This window comes from Physeter macrocephalus, chromosome 7, assembly GCF_002837175.3.
Source record: "Physeter macrocephalus isolate SW-GA chromosome 7, ASM283717v5, whole genome shotgun sequence".
NCBI lineage: Eukaryota > Metazoa > Chordata > Mammalia > Artiodactyla > Physeteridae > Physeter > Physeter macrocephalus.
In genome coordinates this window covers 77,898,803-77,917,495 of record NC_041220.1, presented here as the reverse complement: position 1 = coordinate 77,917,495, position 18,693 = coordinate 77,898,803, and the positions used below count along the sequence as shown (strand labels likewise).

The following is an 18,693-nucleotide window of genomic DNA, read 5'->3' as shown; positions in this document are numbered from 1 at the left end:
ATACAAAATTAATATGAAGAGGTAATCAAAGAGGATGCACCCGCCCCCCCAAAAAAGCATTATAGAGATGTGTCAGGCAATTAACAAAAATAATTTTATTATTTTTCTGGATTTTGTAATGGTTGTGGTATTTGAAAGCTTCTTAAATTTGTATTTTGTTTTATTTCTTTTTTCATTCTAAATAAATATTTACTTTCAAACCTAATTTCATATTTGTAATTTGTAAAAGCCTCAGGCCCAGTAGAACCCAGATTTACTTTTGTTCTCATTCCTCTAGTAACAGCAAAGTCATTTTTTTTTTTTTTTTTTTTTTTTTTTTTTTTTTGGTGGTATGCGGGCCTCCGCCTGCTGCGGCCTCTCCCGTTGCGGAGCACAGGCTCCGGACGCGCAGGCTCAGCGGCCACGGCTCACGGCTCACGGCTCACGGGCCCAGCCGCTCCGCGGCACGTGGGATCCTCCCAGACCGGGGCGCGAACCCGGTTCCCCTGCATCGGCAGGCGGACGCGCAACCACTGCACCACCAGGGAAGCCCGCAAAGTCATTTTTAAGGCAAAATTTACAGAGAGTAAAATGCACAAATCATAATGTATAGCTCATTGACTTCTAACTGTTTATATAACTGTATAACCACCCATGAAGATGCAAAACATTTTCATCACCCCAGAAGAAAATTTTAATTTCTAATATATTCATGTTTAAGATGTTAATATATACACAAAACAAGAATATTTTGCTAAGAGAAAGCAACACTTGACACAAGCAAACTCTTAGTGATAAAATTAGTTACTAAAATTAAAAATTCAATAGGAAAACCAGAAAAAAGAAGTCACTCAGAACATCAAGCATAAAAACAACGAGATGGAAAATATGAGAGAAAAGATGAGACACAGAGGACCACCAAGAGGAACAACTCCAACAAACAGAAGTCCTAGAAGAAAGAAAATGGAAGGGAGGAAACTTTGAAAGAAATGAAAATTTTTAGACTTGAAGAATGATATGACTCTTCAGATTTTAGAGAGTTACTCAGCACCCAGAAAATCAATAGTTCAGAAATGCTAGTTCAGTATAATTTTTACTTGCATTTCTCTTATGAAATCGCCTTAAAATTTTGTGAAACAAATGCAACTGAAAAATTTAAAAAGAACATGTTAGAAGTGTATTTCACCTTCACTACAGATTGGTTTAAACTATTTGTCCTAGATTACATTTATCCATCATCATTCATTCATACATTCAGCACTCACTTGGTACTAAGCCATGACAGTGCCAGTCTCAAAGAAAAGAACTGATTCCTACTATACATCTAACCATAGGACAGTATTATATGTGTAGAGATGTAGAGATATAAAGAAGCTGCTATCTCAGTGTTTTTCATCATCATTAAATAGTGTCTTTTTAAAATAAATATAATACTTTATCCTGGACTCATTATGCTTTCTGAATCTAATTGTTCATGTACTTCATTAATTCTAGAAGATTCTAGCCATTATCTTTTGAAATATTGCCTCTCCTCATTTTCTCCATTCTGTCCTTCTATAATTCCTAGGAACTGTTTTATGGAATATTCATATTCTCGTAACCCCTTTTAAACATTTTTTTTTCCTATTTTCCTAGGCTTCATTCCATATAATTTCAAAAGATCCATCTTCTAGTTCACAAATTCTCTTTTCACTTGTGTCTAACCTGTACTGTAACACATCCTTTGAGTTTTACCTTTATGACTATACCTTTCTAGTTGTTCTGGGGAGTCTAATTAGTTCTCTGTTGTGTCTCTTGAATTTTGTTTAGGTTGCATGGTTTTTGCATGCATTTTGTACTTTTGGATTGTAAATTTATTTTCAGCAGTTTGTCTGGGGGGGGTGTCCTGTGAGGCTTGGATGGAGGGCATGTCTTCAAAAGGGATTTTACATTTGCTTCTTCTAGGTACCTAAGAGGTTCTAGACCAAATTCTAAGTTAATTTCTAAGCTTGCAAGGCCACAGATCTTGTGTAAGTTGTCCATAATGTGGATTAGGCCTTTGTTCACATATTCTCAGGGGAGGTTCACCCACCTCCCAACCAGAGATGATGTCAAGAAAAAGAAGCTTCCTTATTGTCTCCTTCTGTGGTGGTGGTGGTAGTGGAATATTTTCTGGTCTATTCTTTCTCTGTGGGAGTATTGCACATACGTTTGTGTGTGTGTGTGTTGCTGCTCAGTTTCATTTCTTCACGTGGCACAGGCCCAGGGCCTCGACTTCTAGGACTAAAACCCTAGCCCTAGGTTTTTGAGTCTAGAGGCCACTGTTCACTAGGTCTCTCTACAGGGCAGTTGAGGGTCAATTCATAAGCTCACTGCTCTAGTTTTATGTTTCTTCTCCATTTTGCCTTCCTGGGAATTTCTTTTGAGTTCAGCTATTCATGTAAAAAATTAAAAAAAATATTTTGTGTGGCATTTATATGAGTTTTATAACAGGAAAGTTAGTCTGTCATAGTCTGGGAAATTAAAACGGTTATTCACGTTATTTTTAAAAATCAAACAATGACGAATTTGGACTATTTTTCAAAACCCTTCCTAAAGATTCTCATACCTACTTTGTTACGTTGAGAATCACTACTTTATGGGAACACAGAAGAAGAGATGACTAGTTTTGACATGGTTGCTAACGAAGTCATCAAAAAGGTGACATTTAAGTCAGATCTTGGAGGATGAGAAGTTTAGTACATTTATTTACCACCAACCATAATTCTTCAAAGTATTACACACAATGAAATTTAGAGTTAGTCTTCGTCCAATTGATTTATTGCATTTTATATATTAATAGACATATATTTAAATATACATAATATCATCAAAACTATTATTACCCCCTGATTTCTAAGTCCCAGGCAAGGAAACAGGTGCTTAATCAAGAAAACGGAGACTCAGAGAGGTTAAATAACATTTTCACTTACGTAACATGTGGCATCTATGAAATGCGCCCTTCAGGGAGCTGAACTGACCAAGGGCCCCAGCAGTTGTGCTCTGAAATCCATTGCCATGTTTGCATTGAACAGCATTTCCCACTGGGCTGCCCCCAGCCAGGTACTAAATATGGCAGGGATACAGCAGGAATACTAAGGCAGGCTTGTTTCTAGGAGACCCAGGACTCTTCTGGTAGCTGACTTTGGTTCACAGACCTTCTGATGGCCTCGCTGAACCTTCCTTGGACTGAAAGGCAGCCTACAACAAGGTTTCTACCTGACCTTCCTTTTCCTCTCCTCACTCAGGTCAGACTTGCATTGTGCTCTGATTGCTTTCCCAGCATTTTCTCTCACAGTCATTTCCCTAATAAAATCCTTGCACCTTTAATTCCATCTTGGTGTCTGTTTCTCAGAAGACCCAGACTGTCACACTAAGTTTGACCTCAAAACCCATGCTTTTACAAAAATAACTAAATACGGATTCAGTATCTAAATGTAAGAATGACAACTATAAAACTTAGAAGAAAACACAGGCATAAATCTTCACGACTTTGGATTAGGCAACGCCTCCTTAGATATGACACTAAAAGCACAAACAACAAAAGAAAAAAACAGATTCATTAGACTTTGTCAAAATTAAAAACTTTTGTGTTTCAAAGGACAGGTTCAAGAAAGTGAAACGTTAACCCACAGAATGGAGAAAATATGTGCAAATCATATATCTGATAAGTGACTCCTACCTAGAATATATACAGAATTCATAACTCAATAGTAAAAAGAGAAACGATCATTTAAAAATGGGCAAAAATCTGAATAGACATTTCTCCCAAGAAGATGTCCAAATGGCCATTATGTACATGAAAAGATGATTAACATCATTAGTCATCAGAGAAATGCAAAGTAAAACCACAAGGAGATACCACTTCACACCCTCTAGGATATCTGTAATCAAAAAGTTGGAAAATGACAAGTGTTAGCAAGGAGGTGGAGAAATTGGAACCCTTTTATACTGCTGGTGGGAATGTAAGACAGTGTAGCTATCAATACTTTGGAAAACAGTTGGTAGTTTATCAAAAAATTCAAACATAGAGTTATCAAATAACCCAGCAATTCTACTTCTTGGCATATGCCCAAGAGAAACCAAAACATATGGCCACACAGAAACTTGAACATGAACGTTTAGAGAAGCATTATTCATAATAACCAAAAAGTGGAAACAACCCAAGGCCCTATCAACTGATGAATGATATACAAAATATGGTATAGCCATACAGTGGCATGTTATTTGTCCCTAAAAAGGAATGAAGTACTGATACATGATGCAACATGGAGGAACCTTGAAAACATTCTGCCAAGTGAGAGAAGCCACACACAAAGGACCACACCTTGTATGATCTCATTTATATGAGATGTCCAGAATAGTCAAATTTATAGAGACAGAAAGTAGATTAGTGGTTGCCAGGGCTTGGGGGCATGCGAGGTTAGGGGGATAACTGCTACAGGGTATGAGGTTTCCTTTTGGAGGGATTAAAATGTTCCAAAATTAATGTGGTGATGGTTGCACAACTCTGAATACACTAAAAAACACTGTACTATACAGTCTAAGCGGGTGGATTGTATGGTATGTGAAGGATATCTTAAGAAATCTGTTACCAAAAAATCCATGCTCTTTGAATACATTATATCCCTCATTTGGCATTTACCATATATTGTCTTATAGTTTTTTTCCTAATCAAAATGTTGTTTCACCCTTCCCAAAGAGTGATGATCTCTGAATTATAGGGTTTCTTCCAGATTAGTTTTCTTCATTATATTTTTCAGATTTTTTCCAACAGGCATTACTTTTATATATGAAAACTAGACTATACAGAAATGAAAATTCTGTGTGTCCCTTTGTGGATTCTTCTGATGCTAGTACAATCTCTTACATATAGTAGGTGCTTAACAATGATTTGTAAATATTATTGATAATGACGCTAGGTTTGAACTCTATTATGGATTTAAGTCTTTAGGTCTTCAGTAACATGTGAATTTGTTATTGGTGGCAGAGTTCAGGAAAAAGCAGATGTCACCTTGTGATTATAAACCTTAAAACACTTAAAAAGTACTGAAAGAAAAAAATAGGCTTTAGTACAAATGCCAATTTTGATAGCAGATACTTCAGAGATATGGTGGATTTAACTTTTATGCTCGTTTTCAAATGGATGCAGATATGTCATTTGGGTCAGCAGGCTTCCCCTACTCCTAGTCACTGCACGCAGTGGAATCGGCCCAAAGTGGCATCTCGTGTCAGTGTGCTGCATCATTTTGTGAATTATTTTACTTTACCATGTTTCTTCATGGAGACAAGGTCATCTGCTGACTATAATTTACTAACCCTTTTCCTCTGCTTGCCTTCTTCACTCTTCTTTATAACTTCTCCTCCCTCTCGTCCTTTCTGGAAGGCAGGACAGGAGGGTAGCTCAGCTGGCTTGTAATGAGCAGGCCCAGTTTTGGTCCTTTCACATTCAGAGCTCCTGTTTGCTCCCACGGTGATTTGCTGAAATGTTGCCATTTCAACCTCCTTTGAGATGAGGAAACTGAGGCACATACTGTAAGCGGCAGAGTCTGGCCTGGGACTAGTAAGGCAGCTTGGTGTGCGGTTAAGAGCAGATCTGGCGCCAGGCTGTCTGGGCTTGAATCAGGGTTTCACTGCTCACCAGCTGTGTGACACCCCTCTCAGTCCCCTGGTTTTTTCATAGGGATGGTAATAGTGTATCGTACACGGTTGAAATAGGGAATGAGTTAGTCAATTATTTGTAATGCACTTAAAACAGTGCCTGGCACAATTCAAGTGCCATGTAAGTGTTTTAAAAGTAAATAAACTAAAGCCTGTCTGACTCCAAAGCCAGTAATAGTGGAATTTCAGGCCTGCTTTTTGTTCCATTCTCCCATTATAGCAGCAGAATTAGACAAAGGCTAAACTTGGACTCTGAACAGGAAAGAGACTTAGCTGCTGAGGCACCCATGGACTTCTTGCCCTGCCCACTGTGGTCTGGCACCCCCCCATCTCGCCTGTCTCTCCCATGCTATCATTCCCACCTGATTCTTTGCTCAGCACACTCCAGTAACGCTGGCTTTCTGTGGGTTCCATGAGCCCTGCCAAGCTTACTTCTACCTTGAGGCCTTTGCACCCATCTGGAAATGTTTCTCCAGATTTCTGCATGATTAACACCTTCCTCATTCATGTCACCTCATCACGTCATCTTGTCAGGAAAACCTTCCTTGATCATCATTTGGGCTCTCAGGCAAAACAGCAGGCGTGCTCACATAAAGGTGGCTGAGAAGGGTTTATTAAGAGACCATTAGCAGGGAGTGGGCAGGCCAGAAACCAGAAGAGGATGGGGAAGGCTTTACCCCCACTGGGCCTGGGGAAGTGGGGTGGCACAAGAGGAGACCGGGAACCTTCAGAGAACCCAAGGAGAGGCCCCAGACAGAGTGGAAGCCTTGGCGGAGTGGTGCTGCCAATCCCCCAGCCTTTTGCAGAAGAGGCAGCAAAAATACCCCCACTTCCCTCTCCTCCAGCCTGCTGACTTCCTGCCTCCCTCCCATCACCAGAACCTGGACTCACAGGCCAGCCTCCCAGGTGAAGGTGGAGAGGCAGTCCGAAGTTAGCCAATACTCTCTTCCCAGGTCATAGCTGATCTTTTCTCCTCTTTTATTTTCTTAGCATATATCACTCTCCACCATTACCTTCTTTTGTTTTACCCCATTCCCTCAAGAATGTAATTATTTTGAGGGCTGGATTTTCCAGTTCTTCCCTTCCCTTCCCTTTTTTCATATCTGTGTCCCCAGCGCATAGTAGGTGCACAATAAAGATGAGTTAAATCAATCAACAGACTGGGACACAGGTAGCTTGCCCGCAGAGAAAAAAGTTTATAAGGGTCGTTTATCTTTTTTTTTTTTTCTTACAAAAAGATCAGGTGACTGAACATCCCTGGCATCGGGTCAGAGGGCTGCGCCTCTTGCCCCCCACTTCTGCGGCCGTGAGTGGGGGACAGCAGGTGCGGGCGGCCACTGCTAGGCTGCGGCACCGCGGGCTCCCCCGGGACGCGTGCGCCCGGCTCGCCGCGCGTCTCCCACGTGCGGCCCGACCCGCTCGCCCCTCCGCAGCCGGCGCGGCGCGGCGCGTGGACGTGCGGGGCGGCTGCCCGAGTCCCTCTCCCAGTCGCGTCGTGGGCAGGGAGGGAGACACCCAGTGCTCACTCTCGGTTATTTTTAGTTGGCGGCTGACACCCCCGCCCCGGAGGGGGTGGGTGGAGCGGGCAGAGGAGGTGGGGAGGGCGGGAGCTCTTGGCGCCTCCGCGCTCGCTCCCGCGGGGACTCACGGCGCGGCCGAGCCGGGCGGCGCTGGGAACAGCTGCGGCGGCGTCCTCGGCGGCAGCGCGGCTCTCCTCCGGGACCTGCGCCGCGCGGGGGAGGGGCGGGCAGGGGAGGAGAGCGGGCGGGCGGGAAGGGGCGGGGAGCGCGCTCCTGCGGCGGCGGCGGCGGCCGTCCTCATCCCGGCGGCCCAGCGCTTGAGTGGACGCGGGGTTTCGCAAATGGCTTGTGCCGCTCTCGGTCTGGAAGCTCTTCAGCCCCTGCAGCCTGAGCCGCCCCCCGAGCCCGCCTTCTCCGAGGCGCAGAAGTGGATCGAGGTAGGTGCCCGTGGCTGGCGGGGGGCTTTGCAGGGGCAGCCCGGAGCCACCGACACGCACACACACTGACGACAGGTCCAGCCTCGCCTCCCCCCACTTTCTTTTGCCAGCTGCTCCGGGGCACCCGTCAGGTTCTCGAGCGAGCTGCGACCCCCTGACGCTTTGGCACTGGCGTCTTGGGTGAGGGTGGGCGCGAAGGGGGGACACTGCGGTCTAGCTGTGCGTGGGGGGGGGGGCAGGAAGCGGTCCCCTGAGCCTCCATCCCTCCTGACCGCCAGCCGCGCAAATCTCAGCTCCTGCCGCTTCCAGGCGCTGCCAAAGGAAGCGCAGTGCGAGCAGAAGCGCCGCAAAGCCTCATTATGCGCGAGCCCCCGGAGTCCTTGCCGACGCAGCATGTCGGGGGTCCTGCTCCCAGTCCTACCTCCGCCCGTTGGCTCCCCCTCCACGCCCTTCCGGAGCGGAGTTGTGCGTGTCTCCACGGAAGCGCATATACCCACCGGAGCCTCTGGCTGTATTCCTGGCACCGGGTCAGGTGTGAGGCTGGCACAGCGCAGAGGGCCGGGGAGCCTGCAAGACCCACCTGCAAATGCGCCATCCGCAGAGACGTTGCCCAGCCATTGGCAGCTCCCACTCCATCGCAGAGGCGGTGGGACGGGCTCCCAGGTGCTGGGTACCCGGCCCCGTTGGCATATTTCACTTCTTAAATGACTCGGTGGCAGGCCAGGGAAATCACTGGAGCTCTCGGCTCAGTCCAGGAAGCGCTCGCTGGGCGATCCTGATTCTCGATGTTTATCTGTAGATGCAGCTTGGTGGCCCTGCGCTCCCGAAATGAAGTGTCTGCGGGGGTCAGGACGCTAGGAGGGTGCGAGCGGGGAAAGGTGACCCCTTATGATCCGTGCAGTGAGCCTCTGTTTTGCGGCTGGTGGCCTTTCTTGAGGCTTAGTGGAAGGCGAATTTGACCCTCTTTTCCTCAGGGACAGGCAGCTCTCCCTCCCTGGTAGTTCAAAGGAAGAAATGTACCGCTAAGTCATGATCCAGCAATGGTGAAGCCTGTTAGTACTCAGACTGTCACTTAGTGACACCCTTGATGCTGCTGGGGTAACAGAGCTACGATGGTACAGATTTAAATCTGCTGAGATGCCTGGAGAAACCACCCTCACTTAATGCTGCTCTAACGCTCCAGCCACAGGCCTGCACCTTACAGGGTTAACCTGCTTCATACAAGCAAGAGTGTCAGGCAGAGTTTAGAAACATCTATTTAAAAATAGGGTTAAAGAAACAGAAGAATAAACTCGAGGCTCTATTGCTAAAAGCCCCAGTCGTGTCTCTCATAATTTGATGGCTAATGAGCATATGAGAAAAATACCTTGGCTTTTTATTTGTGAGATGTGGCTGGCACGGCTTGGGCTGTGACAGGTGCTTTCTCTGTGCTGCATACTTGGGCTCACAGGACATACAGGAAGCATTTGTAGTCACTGGCTTGGTTGAGAGTTGGAGAGCTGTGTTTTTCATGTTCTTGAACTTTAAAATCCTCAGGAGAGATTTTGGATGTGGATGGTGATGAGGGGAGGGTATAAGGCAGAGTACTTTACGGTTCTTGAAGGCAAGCGGTTTATTCCCCATTTCCTTAATTGTAAGTAACACGGGCATACATACTATACTTTAAAAAAATGTCTTGTGGGATCAGTTGCACACAGGAAAGTGCACACATCTCAAGTGCACACCTCCATGAATTTTCACCTAGGTATATAGTACTCTAGCCCCCACCTAGATTACGATCTAAAACATCTTCTTCAGCCCAGGTCACAGTCTGTTTTTAAGTGGTGGTATATTTCAAGCTAAATATTATGCAGTGCAGAATATCAGCTTTTGTCCTGGTTCCACAGGTTTAAAAACAAGAAGGGCTTCCTTAAGAAAGCAGAGCCCCATTGGGCCCTATAGACAGTTGGGCATTGTTCTTGATGCTTTACCAGATCTACCAATTTGAGAATGTGAAAGCCGTAACGGGCAGTGCGTGGCTTTAGGACGAAGCAGTCGTGGCGCTGTGCGTGTGCATTATTGAAGCGGCCTATCTCCTTTCAATCGCGGAGTTGGGTTTCACGGAAAGGAGAGCTTCCCCTCCCAGGCTGTATAAAAAGGTGTTTGCTCCGGGGAGAGATAGAGACCGTCCCTCTTCCTTCCCGGAGATTCCTCTTGAAATGTAAATGCCGCGTCTGCAAACCGGGGGAACCCAGGAGCAGTAACAGATGGTTCTGCGCGCAGTTGCCCAGTGAACAAAGATTCCTCGGCTAATATAGCAATAATGTAGTACTTAGTGCGAGCCGAGTTCCCAGGGGGACTATTATCTCGAGACAATTGCATCTCCTTTAGGGGCCCTGTTGTCTTCGGCAACATCCTCATTGGTAGGGCTTTGTTTTTCACTTTTGTTGAGTTGGTGATTAAATTTCCCACAGCCTTTTTTTTTTTTTTTTTCCTTTTTCTTTTGAGTAGTCAGGAATTTCACCCTTTCAGAAAAATGTTCCCTTGGGTGCAGCAGGTTAATAAACAAACTTTGTAGTTTTTCTCTCCTCTTCAGTCCCTGGTCTTCGTTGAGTCATGGATTGGTGAGAAAACTGCTCATTCTTAATAAAGGCTCGGGGAACAAGCTCCAGGAGATAACTTGTTAGTGAGGAATTTCTCTCGGCCTGCAGTCTTGGCTGTTTGAGGGCTGTGTTACTGGGCAGGAAACGGTGGCCTGGGAACCATGCCCCCATCTCACCCCACCCCCAGCTTCTGCCTTGGCTGGCAAAGGTGAAAGCCCTGACAGAGGTCACAGGCCAGGTGGGAACAGTTCCATAACACTTCCAGCGACTTTTTATAGACGTCGGAGCAGGCTACGTGTCTTAATGTGGCTTTGGGGAGACTCCTGAAGGAAACAGCAAACTTCACATATTAACTCTGGCTACCAGCAGGCAGGGGCCTAATTTCCTTCCACATTCCTTTTCTAGAAGGGCTTCCAAAGCAAAGGGGCAGTGAGTGCAGCACAGCGGTTAGAGGTCAAGCTTTGGGGCTGGGCAGCCTGGGTTGGAATCCCAGGTGTATTGCCTTCTAGCTGTGTGACATTGGACAGGCTGTGTTTCCTCTCCTTTTGGTTCTAAATAGTTTCTTTGAAAGCTAGCGCTACTCGTTAACAACAACAAAAATAACAAAGAGATATTGTTCAAAGCATCTGTAAAACAGGGGTACTAATAGTAGCTTACCTACCTCGAAGGAGTGCTGTGAGAATGAAATAAGTTAATACATTTAAGATGCTTAGAATAGTATGCAGCATTTAGGAAGTGCCGCATAAGTAGTGGTCATTATTATTATTACCATTATATTACTACTGCTATTAATATCACTACTACCATTACTACTATAGTACTGCTACTATTACCACTGCTATCTTTATTAATACTGTTATTGCTATGATTGTTGTTGTTTCTATTGTTGTTAATAACAGCTACAGCTGATTTTGGAAGAAAATCTTCAGAACCTTGAGTTTTTTAGTGTAAAACATATAATTCAGTTGTCTACTGACCTAATTCTGTTGTCTTACCTTATTAGCTCCAGATACCTGGACTAGAAGTTAAGTAGGTGTTGTGTGTTATTCTGACTTGAGTTAAAAGAGATTTAGGCATCAGAGGAAAACCAGTAATACCAACTGATAAGATGATCCTGGTAGTCCATTAAGGTTTAGAAAATTATTTCTCAATAGTGTGTTGACTATTTAAGTTTAACGCATAGTCTTTGTTAACCAGACTCCAAGCAGAATGCTCAATTCCTCTCTTCTTGCACACAATCCAACATTAAATCGTTAAACAAATGGTGGTTGTCTGAATATTCAACTCCAGCGTAGCAGTGTTTTGTTCATTGACGTTGTGTCAACACTCCCTGTAGAAGAAGAAGTCCCCCATTTATTTTCCTTCCTCCCTTCTTTTTCCTCTTTCCCTCCCCCCCACCCGCCCCCCTGTGATGGTAGTTATTGAGTTACAAGACTATGTTAGCAGGTAGATGATTCTAATTTTCTTGGTCTCCCCCCTCCCCTTTGCTTCTCCACCCACAAGAGTGTTTATCTGTTCTAATCTGTAGTTCTTCCCTGCAATGCCAAACACTTTCTGGAGAAACAGATGTCGCTTCAACTCAGTTTCAGTTGTGATTTGGAGCAAGTTGCCAGGCCTTTAGGGAGGGGTTGGAAATTTCAACCCAACTCAGCCTTACTTCTCAACTTGAGACGTTTCTGGACTCCTTTAACTTTAATCATGGCATGCCTGTGGGGCTTGGTGCTGCATATAATCTCATTTGTGACCTAATCCGTATTTCACATGAGTGGGAACTAGTACTAGGATGCATCAGGTCATCATTTTGGGTCATCTCCCCCTGCTCACATAGAATTGTTTTCTTATTCAACTGGGACCTGCTTTTGGAGATTAAAAGCACCGAGGGTACCTTAGTTCTCCAAGACTGAAAGCTGTTGTATTGTTTGGCAGTTGGGAGAATTTATCTGTAGCCTTTGAGAGAATGTAGCATTTGGTGGCCAGGAACATACGACGTTTGCCGTGTAATGATGAATGAACATATGCCATGAGTTATACAGTCATTCGAATTCTCCTTCTCTGTCAGGACTTGATGACTCTTACATCATTTTACTACAACAAAGATTTAACTTTGCATATGGTTCTCTACTCTGCATGGAGAGCTAGGGAAGAGGAAGAAAAACTTTTCTGGCCAGCTCAAGAAAGGAGTGGTGGTCTGAATAGATATGGAAATGAGAGCAGGCAGCATCCTTCTCACAGTGACATTTAAATAGTCTGGCTTGTTTGTATACAAGGGCTGCTATGACACAATGCTGTCACGTGGTAGGAGAACAGTGAGGTCCCACAGATTTGGGGAAAGGGGAAGTCGAGTGGGAGGTAGGGCTGGCTCTTCTGGCCCCAGCATCTCCCTGGAAACCAAGTTTGCATCAGGCAAGCTCCAAATGAGCAGACTGAGCTCCGGCCACCAAGAGGGCGGTAGAGTGGGGTGTGTGTCCCCAGCAACTGGATCTCTGGGTCCCCGGTTCTCTATTGATGGATGACAATGGAGCCATGATGTGGACATCTGGCCGGGGATTCTGTAAGTGGCAGTTGGTGCTAGGTGGGACCAGGCAGCTCCTGGAAATTGGCCTGGAAACTTCTCTTTTTGCTTTGGACTATCCTGAAACTTAAAAGTGTCATAGCTAGGAGTAACATGATAATGATAAGGATGGTGATGAAACCAGTGCTCGTGATGATAATAGCTGATATTTACTGAGTACTTACTATGTGTCAGGCACAGGGTGAAAAACTCATTAATCCCTTATAAGTAAGTACTGTTATTATCCCCATTTACAGGTGAGAAAATATCTTCCCCAAAGTCACAAGTAAGTGGCAAAACTAGGACTTTAATCGAAAGCATCCTTTCTTAACTTCTACAAATATATGTACCCAGATATCCAAAATTTACAGCTGAAGACATTGTGGCTTCCAGGAATTAGGAGACTTGCTCAGGGTCACCTAGTCAGGAAGTACTGGTTAGAGTCAGGATTTGAAACCCAGGCTGTCTAACTTGGAAGCCCTTGTTATTTTTTTTTTTTAATTTTTATTGAAATATAGTTGATTTACAATGTTGTATTTGTTTCAGGTGTACAGTAAAGTGATACAGTTATACATATATATATATATATTTTACATCCTCTTCCATTATAGGTTTTTACGAGATATTGAGTATAGTTCCCTGTGCTATACAGTAGGTCCTGGTTGGTTATCTGTTTTAAACATAGTAGTGTGTATATTTTCATCCCAAACTCCTAATTTATCCCTCTCCCCCCCGCTCCTTTTTGGTAACTATAAGTTTGTTTTCTATGTCTATGAGTCTATTTCTGTTTTGTAAATAAGTTCATTTGTATCCTTTTATTAGATTCCACATATAAGCGATATCATATGATATTTGTCTTTCTCTGACTTACTTCACTTAGTATGATAATCTCTAGGTCCATCCATGTTGCTGCAAATGGCATTATTTCCTTCTTTTTTTATGGCTGAGTAATATTCCATTGTATATATGCACCACATCTTTATCTGTTCATCTGTTGATGGACATTTAGGTTGCTTCCATGTCTTGACTATCGTAAACAGTGCTTCTATGAACATTGGGGTGCATGTGTCTTTTTGAATTATGTTTTTCTCCAGATATATATCCAGGAGGGGGATTGCAGGATCATATCCCTTATAGTGCTTCCTACATTTAGGACCATGTGTGAAAATTTCTGTAAGGACTGAGCTTTCTGTCCCTCTGACTGTGCAGAGGTTCCCCCCACCCCTGCCTTTTTTCTGAGTCATGATGTGGATTTCAGAAGCTATGGCTCCCTAGTTTGTTTTTCTTCACAGTTTGTACCTTTCTGCTGCCAGAACTGAGGGGCTGTCCTCACTGGGACAGACCTTACATTGGGTGGGGGAGGGGCGGGACACCAGGTAGGTGGTGCTCCCAAGGCCCTCAGGCTCTGCACCTTTGCTGGCTGCCTTCACACCTCACTTTGCTAAGGCGGAGCTGGGCAATGGCATTGTCTGTAGTTCAGGGTTGCTAGAATCTGGTTTCTGTCTCCTGTTGTTACAGTTCCCAGTCACTCCACTGAAGTTTTATTAGGGCAAATGGCCAATAAGTAAGTAACTAGTTTAAAAAATTTTAAAAAAACTTGCTGATTCCTTAACATACGATTACTTAAGAGGACAGATATTCTAGAATATTTTATGTTTATGATATTAGGGACTATGGTTCTCTTGTTAGTTTTACCTGCATGTATGGCTGTTCCATATGGGGATACATAAATGCGTAGTTCACATGTGCTTTAGCATTTTCTAATGGAGAAGTTGAGTAGGTGTATTATTCCATACTTTACCTTCCCCAGAGAGTTTGAGTAAAGACCTACTACCTGTGTGATCTGTCTTGTGCGCCAAAACACAAAAGGCTATGGGTGCAAAGGGCTGTCTCTTCCCCATGCTGATGTGTTTAAGCGCTGTCGGCACATCTGTCTGAGGCCTTTGCCACAGCTCCTTCACTCTTACCTGAGAGTTCTCCTGTTTGGACAGGAGCTCACCTGGGAACAGTTTTGTTGTTGAGTTCAGCCAAGAGGCAGGTCCTTCCAAGAGAGGAGATTGGCGGCCTCTCCTGCAGGTATCCCGGTCCCATCCTGAAGAACTGAAGGGTCTAAACAAAGTAGCTCTGTGACCTCTGGGAATCTTGGCTGTAGTCGGCATCCCTGTCACCTACATTCCAGTCTAACCCTAGTCATTTCGGCCTTTATTTTCATGGTTAAGGACTGAATCGCTTAACACTGGTTGATTTTTTTTTTCTACTTTAATAGCGATATCGCAACTTTTTTTTTTTTAACATTGGTGGATTTTTGACTAAACTACTTCCATTGGAGCTAGATTTTTAAATTTTTTTGAAGCCCAGTTCACTCTTCTGTGATTTAGAAAACTGTGCAATACAATGGTATAATATTTCCCCTCATTTGTTCCTAAGGATGTGTGTGTGTTTACTTTTGAAGCAAAGGAGAGGTATCAGATAGGATCTTTTTGTGGGGGGGGAGGGTAGAGTGGGAAAAGGGAAGACTTCAGTGCAGTCAAATGAGGAAAGGAAAGGATAACAGAACTTTATTTTTAAGTAATTGAGAAATATAAAGATAGCCTAAATTAGAGGGTTACTAGAAGATACAGGAAAAAAAATAGTCCTTGAAAAAAAATAGTCCTTGAAAAAAAATAGTCCTTATAAAAAGAATGATGGAATATTGGAAAGACTTCTGCCTGGACACGGGGAGATGTTATATCTCTCTTTGCAAAGAAGAATGATGTCATGGAGTTCAGCTCTGCTGTGGTAAAATTCCATGTTTGCAGTGTTGAAAACAATAATCCCAAAGAGATGTCCTCATGTAGCTAACCCTGATGGGGTGGCCATCGAATCTCAGGGAATTATCTTTGGCATTAAGGGGAAAAAAACAAGGTGACGTAGTCATAAAACATGCACCTAAGGAATATCTTGGCTGACACCTTTTCTCACTAAACTTATACTATCTGCAAAACTGTATCCTTTTATTTATGCTGGGACCTTAAGGATAAAATATTGGTTAGGCTGAGAAAGCTCCATGTTTCCACGGCTCTGCATTCTGACTGTGACAGTTACAGCCATTGCAGGAGGCAGCTCGGCCTCCTGGTCAACCTTAGAAGTTAGGGATGTACCCCACCCTTCTATTCCTAAATAGCCCATTAGGAGACCATGTAAGAATAGACCTACACTTGTTTTTGTTTTTTATAAAGGTCAAGGGCAGAAGGGCTTTTTAAATTTTTACATCCCAGTACTGTTATAAAAAAGTCCTCAGCCTTATTTTTTTTTCTTCTTTTTTTTTCATTTTTTTTTCATTTTTTTTCATACATTTGTAGCAAGTATTACTATCGAACTCCACTCATTGGGCCAGAGACCCTTGTGATGTTAGCGAAAAACTTGCCCCTCATGTAGCACACTACCTACACTTGTGAGTTCATCGGCCAGTGGCCTCAACTCCAAGCTCTAACACTCAGCCTTATTTTTTACCGAGTGGGACACTAAGTGAGGAATTGAAGTTATTTATTGTGGAGTAGACGGCTCTCTTTTCCTCTCCTAAGAAATATTTTAAAAAATGATATTCAAAAAATTATTTTATTCTAATGGGAAACTGAATGAAGGCTAGGATAGGCTCAGTCAAATGGTTTAAGATACGAAAATAATTATTTGGGATGCTTTGCTGTCACTCACTTATAAGTTCACTTCAGTGTAAACACTAAAAATAAGCATTAATGGTGAAAATAATCATTAATGTGTGAAAGTGTTTTGTTTTTTCCGGGGCACGAACCCGTGTCCCCTGCATCGGCAGGCGGACTCTCAACCACTGCGCCACCAGGAAAGCCCTGAAAGTGTTTTAAACAAATTTTAAAATTCATTTCCTGAAAAGTGTTAACTAAGCTCCAACCATATACCAGGCATAGTGCTGAGAACCAAGGTTAGGTGGTGAACAAAATAAACATGATTCCTGCCCACAGGAAATGCACAATGTAGTTGTGGTGTGTGTGGGGTAGAGCTTAAACAATAAATTCATAATAACAAATTGGGATAATTGCTATGACAACAAAGAATGGGGGACTTAAGAGAAAAGGACTTTAGGCAGGCAAGGATTCATAGTGAAAGTAATATTTAAGCTGAGACCAGCGAAGGGTGCTGAGCAAGGGAATTAGACTGATGCTAATTTATTGAGATAAGAGCTGTGTGTACACACAGCACATGCTTTTATGCTCTTACAGTTTTCCAGGTGTGTTGAAGGTATGTATGTAGGGGAGGGGGCGGAGAAGGGAGCCGAGTCAGAAATTCTCAAATATTCTTGCCGGCCACTCAGAGTGGGGTTTGCATGATGGTCTACATACCGCTTAGGACCAGGGCACAATAAATCAAGAGAGCCTCTTCTAGGAGAAATGGCAGAGAGGACTTGGGGATTTACATTTGAGCTTGGACTCTGGGATTAAAATTCTTACACGGAATAGGGGCTGTAGACGCTGTACTCCACTCTGAAGTGAGAAGGGGCTGCAAGAAACCTGCCTACTTTTCAGTGAGTAAGCAGAGCAATTTTGTGTGAGACTTCGGGTGGTGACCCACAGATGTCCTTTGATTTGGGAACTTGTCTCCCAAATTCCTCTGAAAGAAGGTGCTTTATAAACTAATAAAGTCACATGTCATCTGGGAGCCCCAGAAATTGTAAACTCTGTGACTTAGGTTTCTTTTACCACTAGAGCCCCTTCCTCATGGTCCAACATGGCTGCTAGAGATTCATCATCACGTCACCTTTCCAGGAAGCCAGATGGAGGAAGGGAAAATGAAGAGTGCATCTTTTCCTTATAAGATGTCTTTTAGAAAAGTCTTCCTGACACTTCTGGTTCCATTTTATTGCCCAGAATTTCAGTAACATAGCCGCTCCTGATTGCCGGGGAGGGTGTAATGTTTCCAGGTAATAATCTGGGTTCTATTCCTTAGGAGAGACGGGGGAGAATGGTGGTTGAGGTAGGGGCACCCTGGAGTGCCCCTTCTCCACTTCTCCAGGGACAAATCCTTCTAGACAGGGCTTAAATATGACTGCCTCTGAGGCAGACTCTCTGATTCCTTTAAGCCCACTAATCCTTCTCTGCGCACACCTGACATTTAGAATTCACCTCTATTAGGAAATTGTCATATTTCATTGTAATGAATATATGGTTGCTTGGGATCTGCCTACTTTGATAAACCCCACAGCTCTTGTGGCCAAGGTCTGGGTTCATAGTGATTGTCCCACTCCTCTTCAGTTTATTCACTTTGCTCCCCATTAGGGCCTCAGAGCCATACTCCCCACTGCCCGAGAGATTTCTCAGTGAGCTTGTGCCCAGCTACGATTGCCTGATTGGCACTTGGACTCTGCCATGGCAGAGAAAATAGACTCTGTTGCTGCCCTGACAGGAAGCACATTTTTTTTTTTAAGACTGATTAAAAAAAGCAGTTTACTCAATAGTTGCCTGGAGACAGTCAGTGATTGGACACTTGGAAAGTGATTCCACTCTTGGCTCTTAGGTAGGTGATATCAGTTGAAGGAATTATTTAGGAGGCCACCCTTCCCCTCAGGTTGGACTGGTGCAGCGCTCACTGCACTTGGCATTTCTGTCTGCAGGGCTGGAGAGCAGACATCTCCTTTCTTTAAATAAACATGCTCCCCAGCATTCTGCCCCGGGACTCTCACCCCCTCTTTCTCTCCCCACCTCAACCAATCGGTCAGGCTCCTCTCTCTCCCCTGTTGTAGGATCTAGCTAAAGAAAAAGCACGGAGGAATTTTATTGTAGTGGTCATCTGTATGAGTTCTTATTAGATAGGTATTTTTAAAAGGACAATACCCTGTAAACTAATGACCGGCAGCTGGTATTAATAAGTGACTATGGGGCTTCCCTGGTGGCGCAGTGGTTGAGAGTCCGCCTGCCGATGCAGGGGACGCGGGT

At 43.9% G+C, this 18,693-nt stretch overlaps 1 protein-coding gene and 1 non-coding gene across 18 annotated transcripts in view; one reads left to right on the top strand and one right to left on the bottom strand.

Moving 5' to 3' along the window:
• The first annotated feature begins 6,806 nt into the window (after positions 1-6,806).
• Positions 6,807-18,693, top strand: part of LIMCH1 (LIM and calponin homology domains 1) — a 365,434-nt gene continuing 353,547 nt past the window's right edge. For 6 of the 17 annotated variants that reach the window (XM_028492017.2, XM_028492013.2, XM_028492011.2 and 3 more), the window contains exon 1: positions 7,431-7,615. In XM_028492017.2, coding sequence (XP_028347818.1) covers positions 7,520-7,615 — 96 coding nt within the window. In that variant the 5' untranslated portion in view covers positions 7,431-7,519. Of the gene's footprint in view, positions 7,616-18,693 lie in introns of all 17 variants that reach the window. The other 11 variants (XM_028492022.2, XM_028492018.2, XM_028492021.2 and 8 more) reach the window with 4 other exon arrangements.
• On the bottom strand, positions 16,082-16,231 carry LOC112063540 (small nucleolar RNA SNORA62/SNORA6 family). Its single transcript, XR_002891045.1, has one exon. It is a non-coding gene; the product is annotated as a small nucleolar RNA SNORA62/SNORA6 family (small nucleolar RNA).